Raw genomic sequence first — 20,195 nt, forward strand, 5'->3', positions numbered from 1 at the left:
AATAATACGCGAGTTTAAGTCTCCTCCGTTTTAACATTATTCAAAATATGTTTTTCACTTTGTAATAATACATATTTGTAAATAAAAAACATTGTATTTAATTAAATTTATTTAGAAGCGTTATCGCCATATGTCTATATTTTAAAACAACGTGAGGTTAACTCACTTTTGAAGTTTTATCAAACCATTTCAATTATCAATTCGTTAATCATTCGTAGTTCGTGACGCCGCGGCGCCATGTGTGGGACTTGCATTAGATACTAGATTTAACTTTCGTACCGAATGGAGTTACGGATGTTACAAGTTTTATCGTGCTCAAAAATTGTTATCACGTCACACAGCGGCGCTAAACGAGCTCCGGCAGAGCGATAGTCGGCCGACTCAACTCGGTACAAACCATTCGACGCGATAGGACGCGCCCCACCCGCTATTCATTTCATTGCCGATTTGACCGCAACAGCGGCTCGACGTACGCTTGCCGACGCGTCCACCTATTTTAAACTCATAACATTATTACACAAATTTTCCGAAAAAAAATTACGAAATAAACTCAACTGAGTGAATCTCAAAATAGACGGCGGTCGAACCGGTATTCACAAAGCAAACGGATTTCGCTTTGCGAAAAGTTAACTGCAATTCGAAGTATCGGCGATTTGCAATACGCCACTCGCTTCAGCAGTAACAAGTTTGTTCGGAATTGTTGAACAAACTTCATGAAAAAATTTATTCTGTGAGAATTTTCGTTAATTTTCATTAGACGTGGACCAGAAAGGAAGAGAAAATGTCAAAAAAACATCTTCACAACCAGGCGGCAATACCGTTAGCTCCTGCGGTGTTTAAGGTAAGTCACTTATTATTCAACATTTTTGCGAATTTCTCTTTAGAAATTGAATACGAGTTATTTTATAATTAGCAACTTGTTTTACAATACGCAGATTGAACATCAGAAACGCTGTGCGAAAATTTTACACAATAATTTTATTGGATAATAATTTTGTAAATATTGTATAATTATTTTTAATACATTAGCGTGAAAATGTTTTACTATTCATTCATAACTATAAAAAAAATCTAATAACTATTTATAGTCCACCGATATAGACTAAATAAAACCGGTTTATTACACGAATAGAACAATATATTTCGCGTGTATACGCAAACAAATTAGAAAAAATAATATTATACCTAGCTGATAGGACTATAAACCTATTTGACAGTTCTTATAAAATTTTCCTTTAACATTTTATAGTTATTTCCATGGAAAATGTTCAGTGAGTCATTGTGCGGATAAGAATTTCGATTCTGCATATTTATTTAAGCATTGCTACACCAGTATTTTTCATGAATGTCATTTTCAGATATTCCTCCTTGCATATGATATAATCGTATGTGAAGAAAATAAATATATACAATTCTGAATTGTATTGATTTAGTAATTAAAGTATGTATTTTGTAAGCATTATAAAATTATTGTGTAATATGCGTTTTAACAAGTTGAATAAGGCTCGTCATAAAATTAGGTTTTTTTTTTTTTTTTAAATTGAAATTGGATTGTCAAATAATGGCTGTGCGATTGTATTATTCAACAATTTACCTGCTACCCGACTACAAAATGACTGTTATTTACAATCCCTATGATGTGCGAAGACACAAACTATTACAACATTAAACATGGCGTAAATAATAGTCAGTTTGTTTTATTTATATTCTGCAGAATTGTAAGTTTTCGGCCACTAAATAGTGAAAGTCGTCCTAACGTTTGTAACGCAAACGATTATGATCAAAATGTTTAATAAATAAATCTTGCGTAGATGTTGTAGGTACTTTAATTGTGTATCTATTTTTGGCGTATATGTAGACACGGACTATTTATACATATAGACCAATTATAATATAAATATTAATGTTTATTACACAAATCTTTTTTTAGTAACCGTAAAAAAAAACAACTTATTTTTATGTGTTTCTAATTTTGTTATTTAGAACAGGTTTATTATAATCGGCCCACGTCTTAAATAAAACGTATGGAGCTCTAGAAATAGGAATTTAAAATATTTTGTGTTAGTCAAACATCCGATATAAAAGATTTGAATTATTTACTTAGATATAATCAATTCTACATACATGTTACCATGAAACTTGAGTCATAATTTTATCTCTATGTCTATATTAAATATAAAACAAGCATGCTATCTTTTAAACTGGCTCCAAGTAGTATCTCTTAATCCGTTCTATTATATACCTTATTCCGTTAATCGAAAATAACCACTTCCTAATTAGGTATTTTAGTTTATTATTAAACGTTATATAATAAATCGGTTTTTTTAGTTATTGACGACCTTCAGTGTTGGCTCCAATAATATTGTAATATTCCTATAGAATTCTGCATTTAACTTATTTTCACTTATGAAGAAATATTGTATTAAAGGCTATGACATTATTAATGAATACGAGAAAGCATAATTACAATAATCCAATAAAATGTAACTGCTTTTTCGCAGAGACTTGGCAATAGTAGGCATCGTCATTAAATCAGCCGTTTACTGTTCACTGCGGTACATAAGCCTCCTCCATAGTAATGCCTACTAAAATATAATAAATACCTAAAAATATTATACAAACTCATGATTCTATAAATAATCCATAAAAATATATTTTCATATGATGATATTATTAATTAAATTAATAATAACATTGTTACTTAACAAATTAAATAAATTATTTTATTATTATTTAACTAAATTAATAATTTGAATTCAGAATAAAGACTGTTTGAGGCTTTTCTGTATAACGAGAGCGGTCTAAAAAATGTTGACACAAAAGAGCGCGACCCTCTCACGAGTAGTGTTACGTTTAATCTCATTGTACACAGTTTCAATACACTTTCTTAAAATCAAATTAAGTACGGCTACCTTTTACAGTATTAATAAAATTACATATACATAATACCCATACAAAATTAGAATTCGAATTATGAATAGATATATTTGTTTGCTTATAATGAAAATATAATATAGATAGACGGTTTTTATATAACATTTTGGACTATTAAAAAGCGAATTAACTAATAATTTTACCCCAATTTAACAAAATATATAAATAAATCATTCACCCATCGGCGTATTTAGGGTGGTCCCAGCCTCCACGGGTGGACCACCGTGCCCGCGCCAGAGTATGGAGCGGATCTTTAAGCGACAGACAGACACACGTCTAAGAATACATATTGCGCCTTTTTTACGGGATCAGGCCCCCGCTGGAAAATTCCGAAATGCGCCAATGCATTCACGAGAACACAAAAAATCTATGTGTGCATGTGGTGTTTAGTAGTACAAATAGAATATGTTTTGGAAAATTTTATACCTTACTATAAAATAATATAATTAATATCAGTCCTTGTGGGATTGCTGAAAGAACTGAGTAACTATAATTATTATTAAATAGAGATTTTTCAAGAAACGCTCTACACATCTCAGTATGTAGCCATCACAGAGTTTCTTAGTAATTGTATTTCCTAAAAGAAAATCTTGGAAAAATCTTTAAAGCCAGCATTAATAACCAACTAATAGCCGACACAATAGAGATATTTGCGTGTTGCAAGTAAACCATATTCTCTGTCTCTCTCTAATATACATTCTCTAAAGTATACGTTATCTCGTTCTCTCAACAATATTCCTTTTCTAGAAAAACAGTATAGTGTATAGTCGCTCGCCAATGGAGTTGCTCGTATTTTCTGGACAGGCTCTAATACGTTATATCATATGAGAACAATGTGGACAAATTATTGTCCTGTTTCACGATCTCTTTCTCGGAATTAACATTTTTCAAAAACTGGCCAAGACTAGCTTTAGGGCAGCGAACGTGATCTAGAATTCATGCTAATGAACACATATTACTAACATGAAGAGGCCCTGTGTGAATCTATAAAATTTATATAACACCTCGCTTAATAAAATTAAAAAATGTTAAATTACATATGATTAATACGATAATAAAACTTTAATTATAATAATTATTAATATATAATTAAATAATGCTTCATCTATTATAATATAAACATAGATCACGTCTCATAAATAGCTGTAAATTTATGTGACACCTTGCTTAATAATGTTGCTTATTAGTTTAAACCAGCACATAGATGCTGATTGAACAAATAAATTAACAACCTTATGTAATTACTAAATATGAGTAATATAATACATTACCTAAAATTAACATTATAAAGAGGAAAGATTTGATGTTTTGTTTGTAATGGACAAACTCAAAAAGTACTTTAAGAATTTTAAAAATTCTTTCACCTGTATAAAAAAATTTTATCAATAAATAATACGGATTATATCTTTTTTTTGTGCGAAGCCTGGGCGAATTCTACTTCTTAATATGTATATTAAATCTAGCTACATTCTGTTATTATGAGAACATAGACTTTTGAATGGATTGCAGAGAAATTACGACTTAGTTAAATAGTTAGTATAAACAGTAAAATTTTACGTATGAAACATATTCTTTAATATAATCTTATTGGGTGGCAAATAGAAATAATAATTAAATAGAACAATATAAAAAAGAATAATTCATAAGTAATTCATAAATTTTAATTAAATTCTTGTATTTTTAATGGAATATTCATCATATCACCACTATATAATTGTTATAGTACCTCTTTCCTCCTGTTATTTGCATTGAAATTTGTGTGAATTGGAACACTTAGTTGATTAAAGTCTTAATGAAATCTCTGCTCTAGATCTCGGCTCAACGAAACACGCATACATTGCTATGTACAATTTTATTAGTGTCACAGTGCACTTCAAGTGATCTAACGTTAGATAAAGTGCATATAATAAAGTGCAGTGCAATAAACAATGTTATTTTACATTCAGTATTAGTTTTTTTTTTTTAATTAAGTAATTATTATATATTTTTTAAATAAAAAAGAAGGTATATTTTTAGAAAGCAACAAGAAGAAATTTGAATGAAACTTGGCAACAGGAATGTAGAGCTTAGAACGTAATTACCACGTCGTTATTATTTCAATATGGCGAACGCTTAAAAATAGTGTACTACTTTTTTATACAGTTCCTCTACGATAATTAGATCTGAGTATTAAAATGTTGGCCAATATAAGGACAGAAATATATTACAAATATTATATAAAATAGGAGCGCAATAAACTATCCCGAAAGACAAGTTGTGGTGTAACATGTAGGTTTATTGTTTTAAATCTATTATATATTCTTTTATCTATTCTTAATATATATTTACTATAAATAAAGAGTTTGTATATGTAACAGACATTGAATGTTCAAAATATCTCTCATGCGTTACAATTCTTGATAACTAATTTGTCCAGTTCAGTAAGTATATTTAGTCAAGGATAGTTAATGTACCCATATTTATAATCGAAATACAACCATTCTTTAAAAGGAATATAATATCTAAAGAATCATCCACGCAACACGCGCATTCAGGATATTTACTCACCGAAGCGGAACTGTATTTACGTTTTACTGTTTATAATGAAAATGATTGATTACGAAAATGAGATTAGATATTAATAAACAAATGTTTACACACGAAAAGAATGTTCACTGTCATCTTAGTACGCGAATAGTTTTTAGCTGTTTGCCTTTAAACACGGTGGTAGCTTCCATGCTTTCTAGATTATTGTACTTTAACTTGTTATGTGATTTATTAATTAACCGATTTTATTATCTACGTACGATTGTAATATATACCTACTTAGAGATTTGAATAAGTGTATAGGAGAGACAAAAATTTTACAAACGTAATTTCTTTGCCATTAGTTCGAAAATATATAGTAACATATAGTATATATTAAAATATATGAAAGACTATGTATTACTATACTTGACATATTTACTTATTTTTAATAAATAAATACTACACATTGCAGAGAATAAAAGGATCTATAACCGCATATACCTGTAAAATAGGATTTATGTCCCTTTCTTTCAAATCTGGTTCGATTAAAAAACATTGAAGTATTTATACATACTACCATTATCTTACTAATGTAATAAAAGTAATGGTCGAAGGATGAGCAGCAATGCCCCTTTTAAAACATTCGCCTGCCAAGCGTGGCAACTACTGGCCAACCCTCCTTCAGAGCCTATGTTCAGCAGTGGACAGTAATGACTGATATCATCATCACCATCATGATAATAATGATAAAATAATTATAATTAGTTTTAATTCTTCTGAAATCCACGCATACGAAGTAGTGAGGCAAAAACTATAATATTAACAGTGGATTATTTAAAAGAATTTCTACTGAATGGTAATGGTTCTCTTTTTATCTATATTTCTTTTTGTAGCAATATTATATGATAAGGTCGTGAAATCTAAAACGGGATTAGTAATTTTACATTTATATTCAATAGGATGGACTTGTTTGTCTCATATTAATCACGTGACGATTGAAACTTCCGTCTTTCTTTGCGTAGCAACAAACTGTTTGTTGCGAGGTAAATATACTTATATACTTATATCAATTGTAGATATATTAGTGTCTACAAATGGTATTGTATTTACATAACACTTTGTCGTTCATCAGGGTTTTTTATTACTATTGAAGTCGTTATCTCTTTTATACGCAGCAAAATGGAAATTGTTACGTAAATTAAATAAAATGTAAGGCTGAGTGAGAATTAAAATAAAGAGTACGTGCCCTTATTGATATCTATGCATTAAATTAATTTCAAATCCGTTCCGAAGTGAATAACAAACATGGTAACATGTTTACAAACTTTCACTTCCAATTATTTTTATTAGGAAGTAGGATAGTGGATTAGGCATTTTTTTTTTTTTGTTATTCTTATATGAATAATTATTAAATTATTGTCTGTTCAGATTGTTTATGAAATATCGAAAATAAGAAATGGAAAAATGTATCTAAACACATGAAGATTGTGAATGCACTTAACATTCTTAAATGACAGACTGAAGCGTGACCAGCGTAGGTAATTACAGAGTTAAAGCTGTTGAATTTTTCCTTTTGCAAAATTTTCATTATGTCATCCGATAAATGTCAGTGATCAATACTTTACTGATAGGTGATGTTGGAACTGAAACTGATAATATTAATGTGGCTATTGTTCATTTGATCCTATGTAAGTTGACTACTGTTATTGTGCTGTCTTCAGAGAAAACACACTTTGTAAACAATGTCGTTTAATTTGTTCGAATAAAAGAGAAGTACAATAGGCGATTAAAACCAATTCTGCTATCGAGCAAAATGTCGTATCGATATCAAGGCTCAATAAAGTATTAGACAAAATTTTATCAAATAGTGTAAGTAATTAATGGGTACCCCAAGTTTGGTAAAACGTATTTCTTTCAATACCCATCGTAGAACGTTCTAGATAAAAAAAACAACCTGCTATTTTTGTGATTTTAAATCTTGAATAATTCTTAAATGACACATGACTACATTAGAAAATTATAAGTTATATAATTTTGCAACCATATCTTTCTGTTTCTACTGTGTTGTTTGCGGTCAGAGAATTTAAAATTCTATCAATCTAACTTTAAACATAATGTATAAGTTTCCTTATTCAAGAACCTTGCGACTGAAACCGTCGTATGAATAAGTAAAATAGCTCTAGTGATAGCACTGTGGCCTTAGTATTACTGAAGCATGTAACCGAAACTAGCGTTGTGCGCCGGCGCACGCAATAAGTATGCGCGGCCTCCAAATTGGTGCGAAGAGTGTAGAGGAGGCGATGGCGGCGGCGGACAGCTTCGCTCACTCATTGACTTATAAATACAACCAACCTTGTTTTACAATAGTCAACACTCTTAGCTATATAGATATAAAGCTCGTTTTCGCTTGCCCATGCCGCAGGTGGTGTTTGGTCTAACTTATACGAACACGGCGCTTGGGCAATGGAAATTTCCACAGCCGCGCTTCGCTTGCCGCGACGGCCGCCTGACCCGCCCCGTACCCCTCCCCCCGGCCGTACCCGAATACCATTCTCAGAGCTGCCGTCCCCCAACGTTCGATGCTTGAAGCATATTCAATAAAGAGTTAGAATCTCCGCTCCAGCTTGTTATACGAGCCGTTATTTGCACAATATGCTCATTCAACGAATTACAGTGCAATAATACACCTTTCTGCCGGTCTGCGGCTGTAATTATTGTCTTTACTACTGTAATCTTTTGAAGGAAATAATAAAGAGTATTTATCTATTTATCATTTTGATAATATTCTTTTAATTTTTAAATAAAAATAAAACTCTAAATAAAGATAAAATGCAACATTATATAGATATACATACTAGTTAATTTTTCAGAGACTGTAAAACGATCTCCGTGATACACATAATTTATCATTGGCATCGGCTCATAATTTAATATTTAATTAATATAAATTGGTCTAATACTGATAACTAAATCTAGTTTAGATATGTGATTGTCTAGGATTTCATGACTCACAGTTGTTTTTTGCACCATAATATAACAATGCGCTCTATGTCTAGCCTACGCGGAAAAAGAATAATTTAGTTTAATCTTTTTTTTTATTAATATGTTTTTATTTTTACGTCAGATTGTTTAAAGTATACGTACAGAGAGTCAGCGGAAACAAAACCAATTATTAATCTCGTAACACTATTATAATGTGTTATCTTTCTATTGATATTATAATTATGATGTTATATTTTTTTCGAAACAGCCATATTAATATATTATTTACATACGTACAAAACTCAATTTGTTACATAATAAATTACGTGATACAATATCATCGGCGCGTCGCCTGCGCTCATAATTTCGGCGAAAAAACTTATAAATTATAGTAGGACCAAAGGTAAGCTTTTGCCTTCTTTATCCGACATTACCTGACGACCTCGATATCAACAATGGCCTTTCAAAGTTTTCCAGAAGGGATATTTTTAAGGATTTTTTTTGCTTTATCACTTGAACCCACACTGTATTGTTATATTATAAGTAATTCAAGTTTAAGCAATGTAAGAGAGATATCAACGTACGTTCGTTACTAATCGTGTTATTAATTGTTTATTGAAATTTTATTTAAAATCATTCTGCTACATATATTTTGTCTTATCTTATCTCATCTTATCTTACCAATGTAAGACAATTTCTTTAGATAATGTATGTTCATGGATGATATTTAAAAGTTAAATTGCCGTAAGAGAATTTAATAGAAACATTACTAGTGAAAACAATATTCTTTTAGAAATTTCTCTGCCTTAGTCTGTATGTTTCTATCGGTATCACGTAAAAACTACAGCACCAAATGAAATGCGGTTTTTACTGTGATTTTTTTTTATTTAATTTAAAAAGTGATGTATGTATCATTTTGATATGCCAACTAGAAGTCCATTAGTTTTTCTACTTTTAAAATCCGCACGCGTGAAGTATAGGGCGAAATACTAGTACGTAATATTTTTTAGGAGTGAAAACTAATTTCGAAAATCGTCTTGAATAATAAATATTATTATACTGTATCATATAAAACTTATTGATATTTAAGGACTAACATCGGATACCTGCTGTTAAGTTTAAGCGAGATTTTATCTATTATGTAATTTATTGTTTTTACTGGTCATTCAGCCAACAAAGTAAACATCCTTCCAGATTTATATAGAGTTTTAGCTAAAAATACACGTGATGTTTACTATAAGTACATACACGCTTCTGATAAATATTTGCAAACTGTTACCATTATCACAAACTACGGTTGGCTTCTATAAATTTCGGGATGAAATGGATTATTATCCATATTATAAAATGGAGAAATAAATATTGTTTTTAATGGTAAATATAAAACAAAATTGTTTGGTTCTTTTTAAACCTGTTTTAAAGATATATAACTGTGAAATTATTTTGTTACCGGGCCATATATATTTACCCCTTTATTCATAAAAACTAAAACTTTATACAATCCTATTTTAATTATTACACTGTTTTGTCATTTTCGTTCATACTGAGAATTTAGCACAAAATAAAGAAACAAAACAATTCAATAGTTAAATTAGATTTATGAGAGGTTTGACGTTTTTATGAGGTTTTATGGGTTATTCTGCAGAAATGGCAACGCACAAATAGTGTCACGGGCTTTCGAGTTTATTCTATAAAGTCCGTGGCGCTGTGCATTTACAGATGGTCCACTTTCCATTGCCCGCTATCAGTTTATTTCAAAGTTTGCATAAAATAATATAAATACATATTAACTATACCGATATTAATTATACGACGATGATGATTAATTAGTACGTAATTATATGTACAAATGCAATTTCCAATTTGGAAATTTGTTCATGTATACAGATAAACAAATTTATTTTCTATTTAGTTCTCTTAGTCGCCTCTTACGACACCCAATAATAAAGGAAGAGGTGGCCCATTCTATGCCGGGACCACACGGCTTACTAAATGTGTTTCACCAAATGAAACTCGAAAATTTATTTAATTTTTTTATACCTAACATTAACTAACGTGTGACGATTACAAAATGCGATTGAGAACGATAGTGTTACATTAAATGACTTTATTTATAGGAGTACATCATCTTTTAATAGGTTTTAATGAAAATCACAAAATCAATTCAAATGATGATTCACTAGATATATGTTGCATTACAGTGGGAGGTCCTGCTCCATCTAAAGCAACAAGCTCAATGTGTTGGGAGTCAATGGACGCAAGTGATTTAGCTCCTCCCCTCCTCTCGCTAGACAACTGGCAAAGAAATCTATCGATAGAATCGTCATTGTTAACGAATCCATGAGATAGAATAGATGACGAGGTGTCTTGTTCTTCTATTGCGACTGCTAACAATATCCATTAAAGTTTTTTTAATGGATGAAAATGAAAAAGTGATCTCGCCTATGCTACTGGTATACACTGGCAGGGCAGCCAGTGTGGGTTGGTAATTGAGAAATAAACAAATCAATTAGCCTATCATGACGGATTCAATAATAATTAAACACGTTGATTTCCAGTGGAAACCATGTAGAGGTCGATCTGATAACAATAAGGCAGTTAGACTCCATTACTAATGATCCCTTTTTTCCATACGATTAACCCTTATTTAAGTCTATAAGGGAGGCATATGTTTAACCATGGATAATGTATAGCTGGAACGACAATAATGTCTGCATAGTAATTTAACAGTATTTATTCCTATACAAATTTCATTTCATAATGATAATGATGTTTCAAATTTCAATAAAATAACGAAAATAATTCTTCACCACTACCCATGAAGACGGTCAATGAACTTACTATTCTCAGCTAATATTGCTAAGCTGAAAACAATAAATTTACTTTTTTATTGTGTTAATAAAAATAAATTCTCTCGCAACAGACGAATTTAATTCATTAATATTTCTTCTTTTTCAAGCTCCGACGATACATCACGCCCTTTGAGATAAGCGAAATATTTAATGCATTTCCATTCGCATACCTTCATCGGTTCCTCCGCATCGATCTATTCGTGCAAGTTCGTTGATTAGTACTTATATATTGTATTAGTAAAAAGACTTAAATTCTTATTATGTTCCATTTTTCTTAAAATTTCTTGTAATTTTCGTAACTTTTACTCCTTTGACTCTATGTTTATTTCTTTATTTTTAAATAACGAAATAGTTCTCCGTACACAACAATTACACAGGATCCATTTTGACTTTTTGATTAATTACGTTAATGTGTCTTTCAAACAATTTTGTTAACGATGCCTACCTTTACCGGAGATTCAGTTGGAAATTGAAATAAATAGTTCGAATTAATCAATCTTGAATACTTTTTTTTAATTTTTATTCCAGTGAATTAATAGCGCACGCTTTTTCACTTAGTAAGCTAAAAGTAACTAGTACAACACGGAAAACTTAAGGCTAGATGACATTTTAATAGTCTGTGTGCGGATTTCGTAATGTTTTCTCAGACGGTGTACGCGTTAGTTGAATTGCATGATTCATCAATAGCTCGCTTCGTTTTCTAGATTTACGTTTGCGAAATTACAAACAGGTACCTATACTTAGAATGAAAAATAGAACGTCCATTTGTATGATCAATGATGAACGTTTTATACGTGTAAGTAGTATATTGTTACACGGTAAAGCACGAGCGATATTCCGGTAAAGAGTAATTAAAAAAAAATTCAGAGATAATTCTGAAAATATTTACATTTGTATTTTACTAAAAGTTGGCTGGGAGCAATATAGCATTAAATCCGCCTTTTTGAACAAAAATTTTTTTAGTGTGGAATTAAAAAATAAATAAATAAAAAAAAATGTTTAGTAATTTATTATTGGGTTTATTAACATTTAAAATGCGATTATAATAATAAAAAGAGAATATTTTTTAACACTACGGTTTGATTCGAAAAAGCCAAATTTATTCAGTTCCAAATCTTAAAAAAAATCATTAAAATAATACATTATTGGTAAAATTATCTATTATGTAGGAACAGGGTGTAGGTACTTTGATCTGTAAATCAGTTAGTAGTTCATTTTTTATGATTCAGATAATATAAAAATCATGTACAGATAAGAGTCCGAAGTCCATTTAAATTGGCAAATCAAGATAATAATTCTAGAAAAGCAGAAAATAACTATTGACTTATCAACACTCAGATTATAGTGTCTTAAAATTTACACAGAAGTTTCTCAAATGGGGTGAAATATAAGTTTTAGACTTGTATCCTTATATGAGCGCTCTAAAAGTACAACTGAATATATTTCCCAAGAAAAAACGTGATTCGAACAAGAAGCGCAAAAAATATTGATTCTTCTGAGGCTCACCATTTTTGATAGTATTTTAATTCGTATATCTTTATCGGAAAAATATTACAACTGCACGAATAGAATACTCTCTAAAAAGATTCCAATTATTTCTATTTCTTTATCATCATTTCAGGCATTATTTGTTCACTACTAGACATAAGCGTCTCCCATAGACTGCCATAAAGAACGGTCCTGAGCCACCCGCATTCACTGACTCCCTGCAATGCATTACATCTCGTCAGTCCATCTTGTTGGGGGTCGTCCTACACTGCGTTTGTCCTATTTCTTCCTGTATATTTATATTTAACGTAAATGAGCTTTAAGACAAGTTTGTTGGAAATGTCTTTGAGAATGAGAACTAACGGGTTCGCACGGACGAAGCTATGGTAAATAGCTATATTTGACTATAAAATTCTCATCACAAATAGCAATGGTGCGAGTCGGCCAACAGCTATGTGGGTGGTGAACGGATTACACTGCGACTGCAACTTTCACACAATCATTGTTTGACTGCACTTGAATTATTAATGAGGTCGCGTGTCCACGCTCAAACAAACGCACCATTGCCAACGAAATATAACTATATTTTATTACAATAAAACATAATAAAAAGAAAACTAAATTTTATTGAAATTACCATAGAAATACTCTTTTAATTTAGTAAGAAATCGAAACATTTAATAAATTATTCGATTTTTGTATTTTACTTCTACTTATTGGACATAAGCAGACTTATATGTACATATATAAACTGGATATAGTAATTTATAGCTTTTTTTATACCACTGAGGTGGTAAAGAAGCATACGGCCCACGTTCATAGATTCATAGGTAAGCAGTTACTGTAGCTGATAAACGCCTATAATACCGGGGCACAACGTGCGCGTTGCCGACCCTTAAGCAACCTATTTACCCCTTTCTTGAAGAACCCAGTGCTGTAGTGTCTTGGGAAAACCTCAACAGGAAGATATTTCCATAACTTGAGCATTCGTGGGAGGAAACATCTCTAAAACCGCGCTGTACGCGATCATCTAGGCTCTAAGGTGTGGTGTGTAATTTATAAAGTTTTCCTTATTTAACATATAATTTACGATTTTACGAGGTTCTAAGAAAGATTTTTTATTGTTTATACTCAATAGTGTTATATTTAGAAACAAGAAAAATCCAATATAATCTTCTGTTTCATTCGTAGATATAAAAACCGTACATAATTTTCCCAAGCGTCTCGGTTTAAAGTTAAAGAAATAATTGTTTAAGAGTATGTATGTGAAATATTGTAACTGGATACCATAATTTAACAAAATTTTTGTATAAACATTTCTACGCATTTGGTTATTATTGTCATTGAAAGACCAATAAAAAAAATCGGTTGCCTAGCTTTATCCTTTTTTTATATGTTATAAGAGGTGAGTAAAGGAACTTAATAGTCGAGAAATAAGCAGCAGCGTCCCTTTTGAAACATCATCAAAAGCCTAACTGCGTTTGCTAACCCGCTACAAACGTGGCAATACATACATACATACATATCTGTCACGCTTGTCTCCCGTTAGGGTAGGCAGAAACAATTGAACGCCAAAAGCTTCGATTCAAACAGACCTTTTTCGTTTCTTCCACATTCATCAATCTTGTGAAAAAACGTGGCAACTACTGACAAAATTCCCCTTATGGGGAAGGCCTATTCTGCAGTGCACAGTTAACGACCAATTTGATGATAGTCATCATTATCAGATTTACTAAAACTTAAATTTTGGAAATCATCGTAAAATTAAACGATGATACGATTGGTTGATATGTAGGAAAAACCTTTATTTGCGTATTTATAAAGCATTGGCCTATGCTAATATCAAGTCTCTAATTATTCGTGTAGTTAAATTTTGTTCCATATATTTTTTACGGTAACTATATTAAGAGCTGATGGTCTTAAAATAGCAGATGTGTTTATAATAGGTAATAAAATATACGTATTGCTAAAAAACCGACCGTGTACGATATAATGGGTACAGATAAACAACAAGCAACTTTAAACTTTATACACACTAATTTTTGTGTCGGAATCGAATAAAAAAATATGCGATAAGTGAATACTAAATATATTATTTGATAGGTACATACATCGCTTTATTGGAGCCGGTTAAGGCGGTGTGTCACTGAATTAAGAATACCACATTGAAAGAGAATTTATTTTAAAATAATCATGAACATTTGTCAATTTTATTGTAAATATGTAGGTACATCAGATGAAGTAACTATAGTTCAATTTTAAACGTTTTTCTAGACGTATTTCTTTTCATAAACGGTAGCGCAATACCGCGACGCCGCATGCGCCTTTTAAATTTACACCGCTCGAAAGACCTCGCCTTAAATTTAAACAGGTGGGAATTCTCAGAGCATTATCTAAATATTGGTTGACAATCGTGCGATTACGGATTCTAATGATTTTTGTAAAATCGAAGAATTTATGTAAATGAATACAGACAAATTTTTCGTTTGCGTTAACTATCAAATTAGGAATAATAATTTTAAAATAGCTTTTTATGTAATCAATTGAAACATATTGTTTAATATGGACATTAATTAACTGACACTTGAGTATTTAGTAATTTATTTCGACCTTTGCACTATTATTATAATTTTCGTGTCAACAGTAGGACCATAGCTGTTATCTTCCTCAGTTAAATAAAATCAATTGTTTAAATATGTATGTATATGAAATAGTTTTTGTCAATAGATATATATTCTTTATTGCACTAAAACATATAGTAACTACAATAAGTTAATAACAATGTTAGCAAAGGTGAACTTATCTCTAAAACCTGATCTCTTTCAGTCAACCTAACACAGTGGCGTAGGAAGTAGTGAGTGGGCAGTAATAGTGCTAAACAGGAATTAAAATAAATATAGATTTCCAAGTTTAAAAAAAAAGTTTTATCTGTGCTGCTATTATGAAGACTGGTTTTAATTTAGTTAAATGGAAAATATGTAAGTAAACATGTTGCTTATATATTTTCCATTTAACCATATATGTATAAATAAACCTTAATGTTAATTATAGTCATAATACCCATGCAAATGTAAAATTATCTCGTACGTAATAGTTTAAAAAAGAGTAGTTTCTTGCTTGAGTAAAATTTCTTCTTAGCACATAACATTCCGAACTCAACAATATAATAATAAAAAAGTGATTATAAAATAAAGCTTCTAAACAAGTCTATTTTAATAAAGATTATTTCCACTTTATTTAGTGAAAGATTAATAAGAATTCTAATATAGAGAGGCACATTTTAAATAATCTGAATTGTACAAAACTTCTTTAGAATTTGTACGACAGAGACGTTGCCATTTGGAAAACAACTTTAACATTTTAAATATAAGAACTACTTATTTTTGTTTCTGAATTATGATAACGTTATATCTTATATATACAATGTGAGTTGTATGTAAAATTGAAAAAAAAATTGCCTAAGATTTACAATGCATTACATCATGCAAATAATGTACATGAAATAAAATAAAACAAAGTACACGATATCGATGTCTGTTTTTCAATAGCAACTGTATTAATAAATGGAAAAATCCGATTAAATTCTAGTCATCAAACTAGCCTCTTTGTAGTCATACTCTTTGTACAGTCGCGTACAATAATATGGAAACATTTGAATCTCGTTATAGTACTTTGTTATAAATATATATACATATATCTACATTACGTTAACTGCTCACTGCTGTATATAGGCCTCCCCTGGCTTTTCCAGTAGTTGCCAAGCTTATCAGGCGGGTTGTCAACCGCAGTTAGACTCTTGGTGATGTTTTAAAGGGGACGCTGCTGCCCATTCCTCGACTGTTAAGATCTCTAAATAGTAAAGTAAGAGGTTACTTCTCTTACTACACCCACAGAAAAGGAAGGGGTAGCCCATTCTATACTAGAACTATACGGCAATAAATTACTTTACATTACACTACATTATAATAATCCAGTTAAATACATCTTTGGAAATCCTATTAATAATATTGTGACAAAGTAGATACCTACATATTAGGATATTTACGTTACATTATTTTCCGTGACACATACAGTACATGTAAAATATGTACATTTGAGGAAACACATATATTAAAATTAAACACCTATTACCAATGCATTGGCGAAACTACTAAATATATTGATAGATGCCATCAAGGCAATGGATTGATTTTGTAATTTGTTTTAATAAATAAAAACAATAACTTGAACTATGGGTTATTATATTTAGGGACTCGCGCATTGTCAGGTTGAATTCTAATAAACTCAAATATGAGCGAGTCGAGAATTTCGTTCACCAAAATGGCAACATTCGACAAATAAAAACCTCCAAATACCACAATAGAAACTCAACTCCCTATTATAAACTATTTTTAATACTCTATTTTATTACAATGTCGACTTCTAATTATATATAATTTACTATTAATAATATAATATAATAATATAATATAATATTAGATCTATGGTCTATTTAATTATAAAAGCATGACTGTCCTTAATTTTAAAAATCTTGAAACGATAATCTATTTATATATAAAAGCATTGTGCTAAATTAGCTAACGTGGGTGTACGAACATTTGTATCTTTATATTCTACTACAGTTTGTAAATATACCAAACAGTTTCACAATTGTAGTTTCCAAACAACTTTTTTTTTTGTCATTATATCTTACATACCTACCGCTGTAACTAAAATATATGTTCACGACTGTAATTCTTAATGAGACAAGCTGACACATTATTGTAGACAACATATCATAATTTGTAATCTACTTTAAAAATGGTAGAAGGAAATCTTATTATAATTTTACTGTTCTCTGGCTTAATAATTGTTAATATTTATGTTTAGATAAAAATAACAAAGATAAAAAAAGCTTTATTGATTAAATTAGATGTAGTAAAAGACGTATCTGCGTTATGCACATTCTATTTGAAGTCCTAAGTTGAAGTAGTAAAAATCAGATTTAATCGTATCGTATCATAGATTTTCATGAGTAACTCCATCGATTAATTTAAGTACGTATATTCTCTGATAAGATAAGAATATGTCCTTGATTTTGCCACTAGTGTTAACATTGGCCCTGCTACATGTTCCTTAATAATATAGACATCGTATTTCGAATCTATGAGATAAATAGCGACAGCGACACTCAGTATCGCGTTCTTTTTTTATCGTTAATCGAAACGATTTTATCGATATATCGACAGATTTGTTTGTTATTCGCTTAGCTTCAAACTATTTTCTAAGCTACCTGCAACCATTGACTTTCCTTAACATATTTAAGGCAGTCACTCCATCTAGTGAGAGATACGCACTACATTACGTTTGCTTATATAAGGTGTCCTTTGCCTGTATATTTCTAAAACGTATTAACCTTTACCTTTTTTTTTTATTTTATGAGTTCCATATTATATCATAAGATCATCTTTTTTATTTTAAAAATTTCATCCTAACGCATAGATTTTCTTGTTTCTCGTATTGTCAACGCAACTAATTCGTGCATTTTTTTCCAGCCAACTCTATCCCAGGCCATATCTTTGACCTCCCTACACGACATACAATGTTTCTTTTGTCTGTCCCATGTAGTTATTCCTCGGTTTTCCCCTTCCTATTTTGCCCTCTATTTTCCCGTCTAGCATGCTTTTTACGAGTAAAAAAATCGTTATGTCGTATAAGGTGGCCGAGCATTTTGCCTCTTCTAATCTCTATTGTTTTTATTAATCTTTATCTTAATCAAGTTTAAAATTTGTATCAGTTTTACTGAGTTTCAATTTAAATCTGTAAAGATAGATTAGATTTGAGTCTAAAACAATTGATAAGCCTACAATCGTTATTACAGAAAGCACTGTTCTTTCATATAAAAGATCTTTTCTACGGAAACGGACACAAAAGTGGCAGAAATCCCCCGCGCAATTTATTTATTATCAATCAAAACATGTACTTCAGGCGGCGTGATCGCCTTTGACGAGTTATGAAAATATTAACTGCCAATGGAAAACTCCGTTAATTTTGATGGATTTTCCGCAAGCAATGATGTCATTGCGATCTGTAATAATTCATTTATAAATGAAATGGAAGCTTTTCGTGTGTCATTAAACGATTTGTTGATATTGACACTTATAGTCTACTGTTTAGCTGAGTCATACTTATCTATATAAGTATTAGGTACTGTGCATATGTACTAAGTAGATTCATTCAGATTTAGGATATTTCATATACTTCAATTAATTTTAATGAATTACTTACATACAGACAATATTTTCATTAATAGTAATAACTAGTTTTTACACGTGACTTTGTCTACGTTCATTATACTCATAAAGCAACATTCTCCGCGTTAGAGGAGGATTAGTTTTTACTATGTGTAAACTATATTTTATATAAGTGGTGTACCCATTAGGGCGTCCAAAGTTAACAAACAAACTCTTTGTATCACATTTATAATAGTAATGATACAATTAATTATTACTAGTTTCTTTAATACAATCATTTTACTATGAGTATCAAGAGAAAGAGGGTTGACGTCAGGCAGGTGGCCGGTTGTAAAACTAAAAACCACATCTTTTTGTAATATGAATAAAATCATATTACGCCGACCCCATATAATAACTGGGATAAGGGTAGGGAGATGATGATGAGTATCAAGAAAAGGAATCTATTTTTAAGATACACTGACTAATAGTACACAATTAAATTAACTATAAAAAAAAAACTATAAGTGCTTTGTTGGTGTAATTTTCGTTTCTACTATTTACCCATATTTTCTTTTATTTATTTATCCCTTTATTGCACCAGAAACATAAAAATATGCAATAACAATTAAACCATTCAAGTGCAATACAAAAAGCAGCCTTATCTCTAGGGCAATCTCTTACAGACAACCTTTGATTAAAGGAGAACAAATGGAAGTGAGTAGGTGGCGCAAGAGTGAATTATTATTATTAACGTGGGATAAAATGGGATACAAGTAATAAAATGCTGTGCAATTTATTCGCTTGAATTACTCTATTGTTCATAACTCGAAATGCGTACATAAATTTAAATTCGTCCTACTATTGGCACACCGAAAACTTGGCATGAAGCTGGACATATACTAATAATAAACAAAACATTCTTTCGTGAAAGTCAACTACCCATCAAATTGTAGGTAATTTATTAGAGATTACTTTTTAGCAGCTACATGCTACAAGCTAAATATGAGCAGTACCATGAACATAACAGAGTTTGTTTCGCCCATAATACTCCTCATGCGTTGTCATTCCGGAGGACTCAGATGTTATTCCTCTGTACCCTATAAATTCACTGCCATATCCCACCCTTCAAACCGAAACACAGCCATGCAAACACAATTGCTTCACGGTAGAAACACGAATGGGACAGATGTGCCCGAGCACGTCTTGACACGTCAAA

The 20,195-nt window shown here is 30.8% G+C and overlaps 1 protein-coding gene across 1 annotated transcript in view; it reads left to right on the top strand.

The window, feature by feature from the left end:
• The first annotated feature begins 361 nt into the window (after window positions 1-361).
• The window catches only part of LOC113521214 (proton-coupled amino acid transporter-like protein pathetic), a 53,204-nt gene continuing 33,370 nt past the window's right edge, over window positions 362-20,195 (top strand). The window contains exon 1 of the mRNA XM_026906684.3: window positions 362-841. Coding sequence (XP_026762485.2) covers window positions 782-841 — 60 coding nt within the window. The 5' untranslated portion in view covers window positions 362-781. The remainder of the gene's footprint in view (window positions 842-20,195) is intronic.

Source organism: Galleria mellonella, unplaced genomic scaffold (genome assembly GCF_026898425.1).
Source record: "Galleria mellonella isolate WM207_F2 unplaced genomic scaffold, CSIRO_AGI_GalMel_v1 utg33, whole genome shotgun sequence".
In the NCBI taxonomy this organism is placed as follows: domain Eukaryota; kingdom Metazoa; phylum Arthropoda; class Insecta; order Lepidoptera; family Pyralidae; genus Galleria; species Galleria mellonella.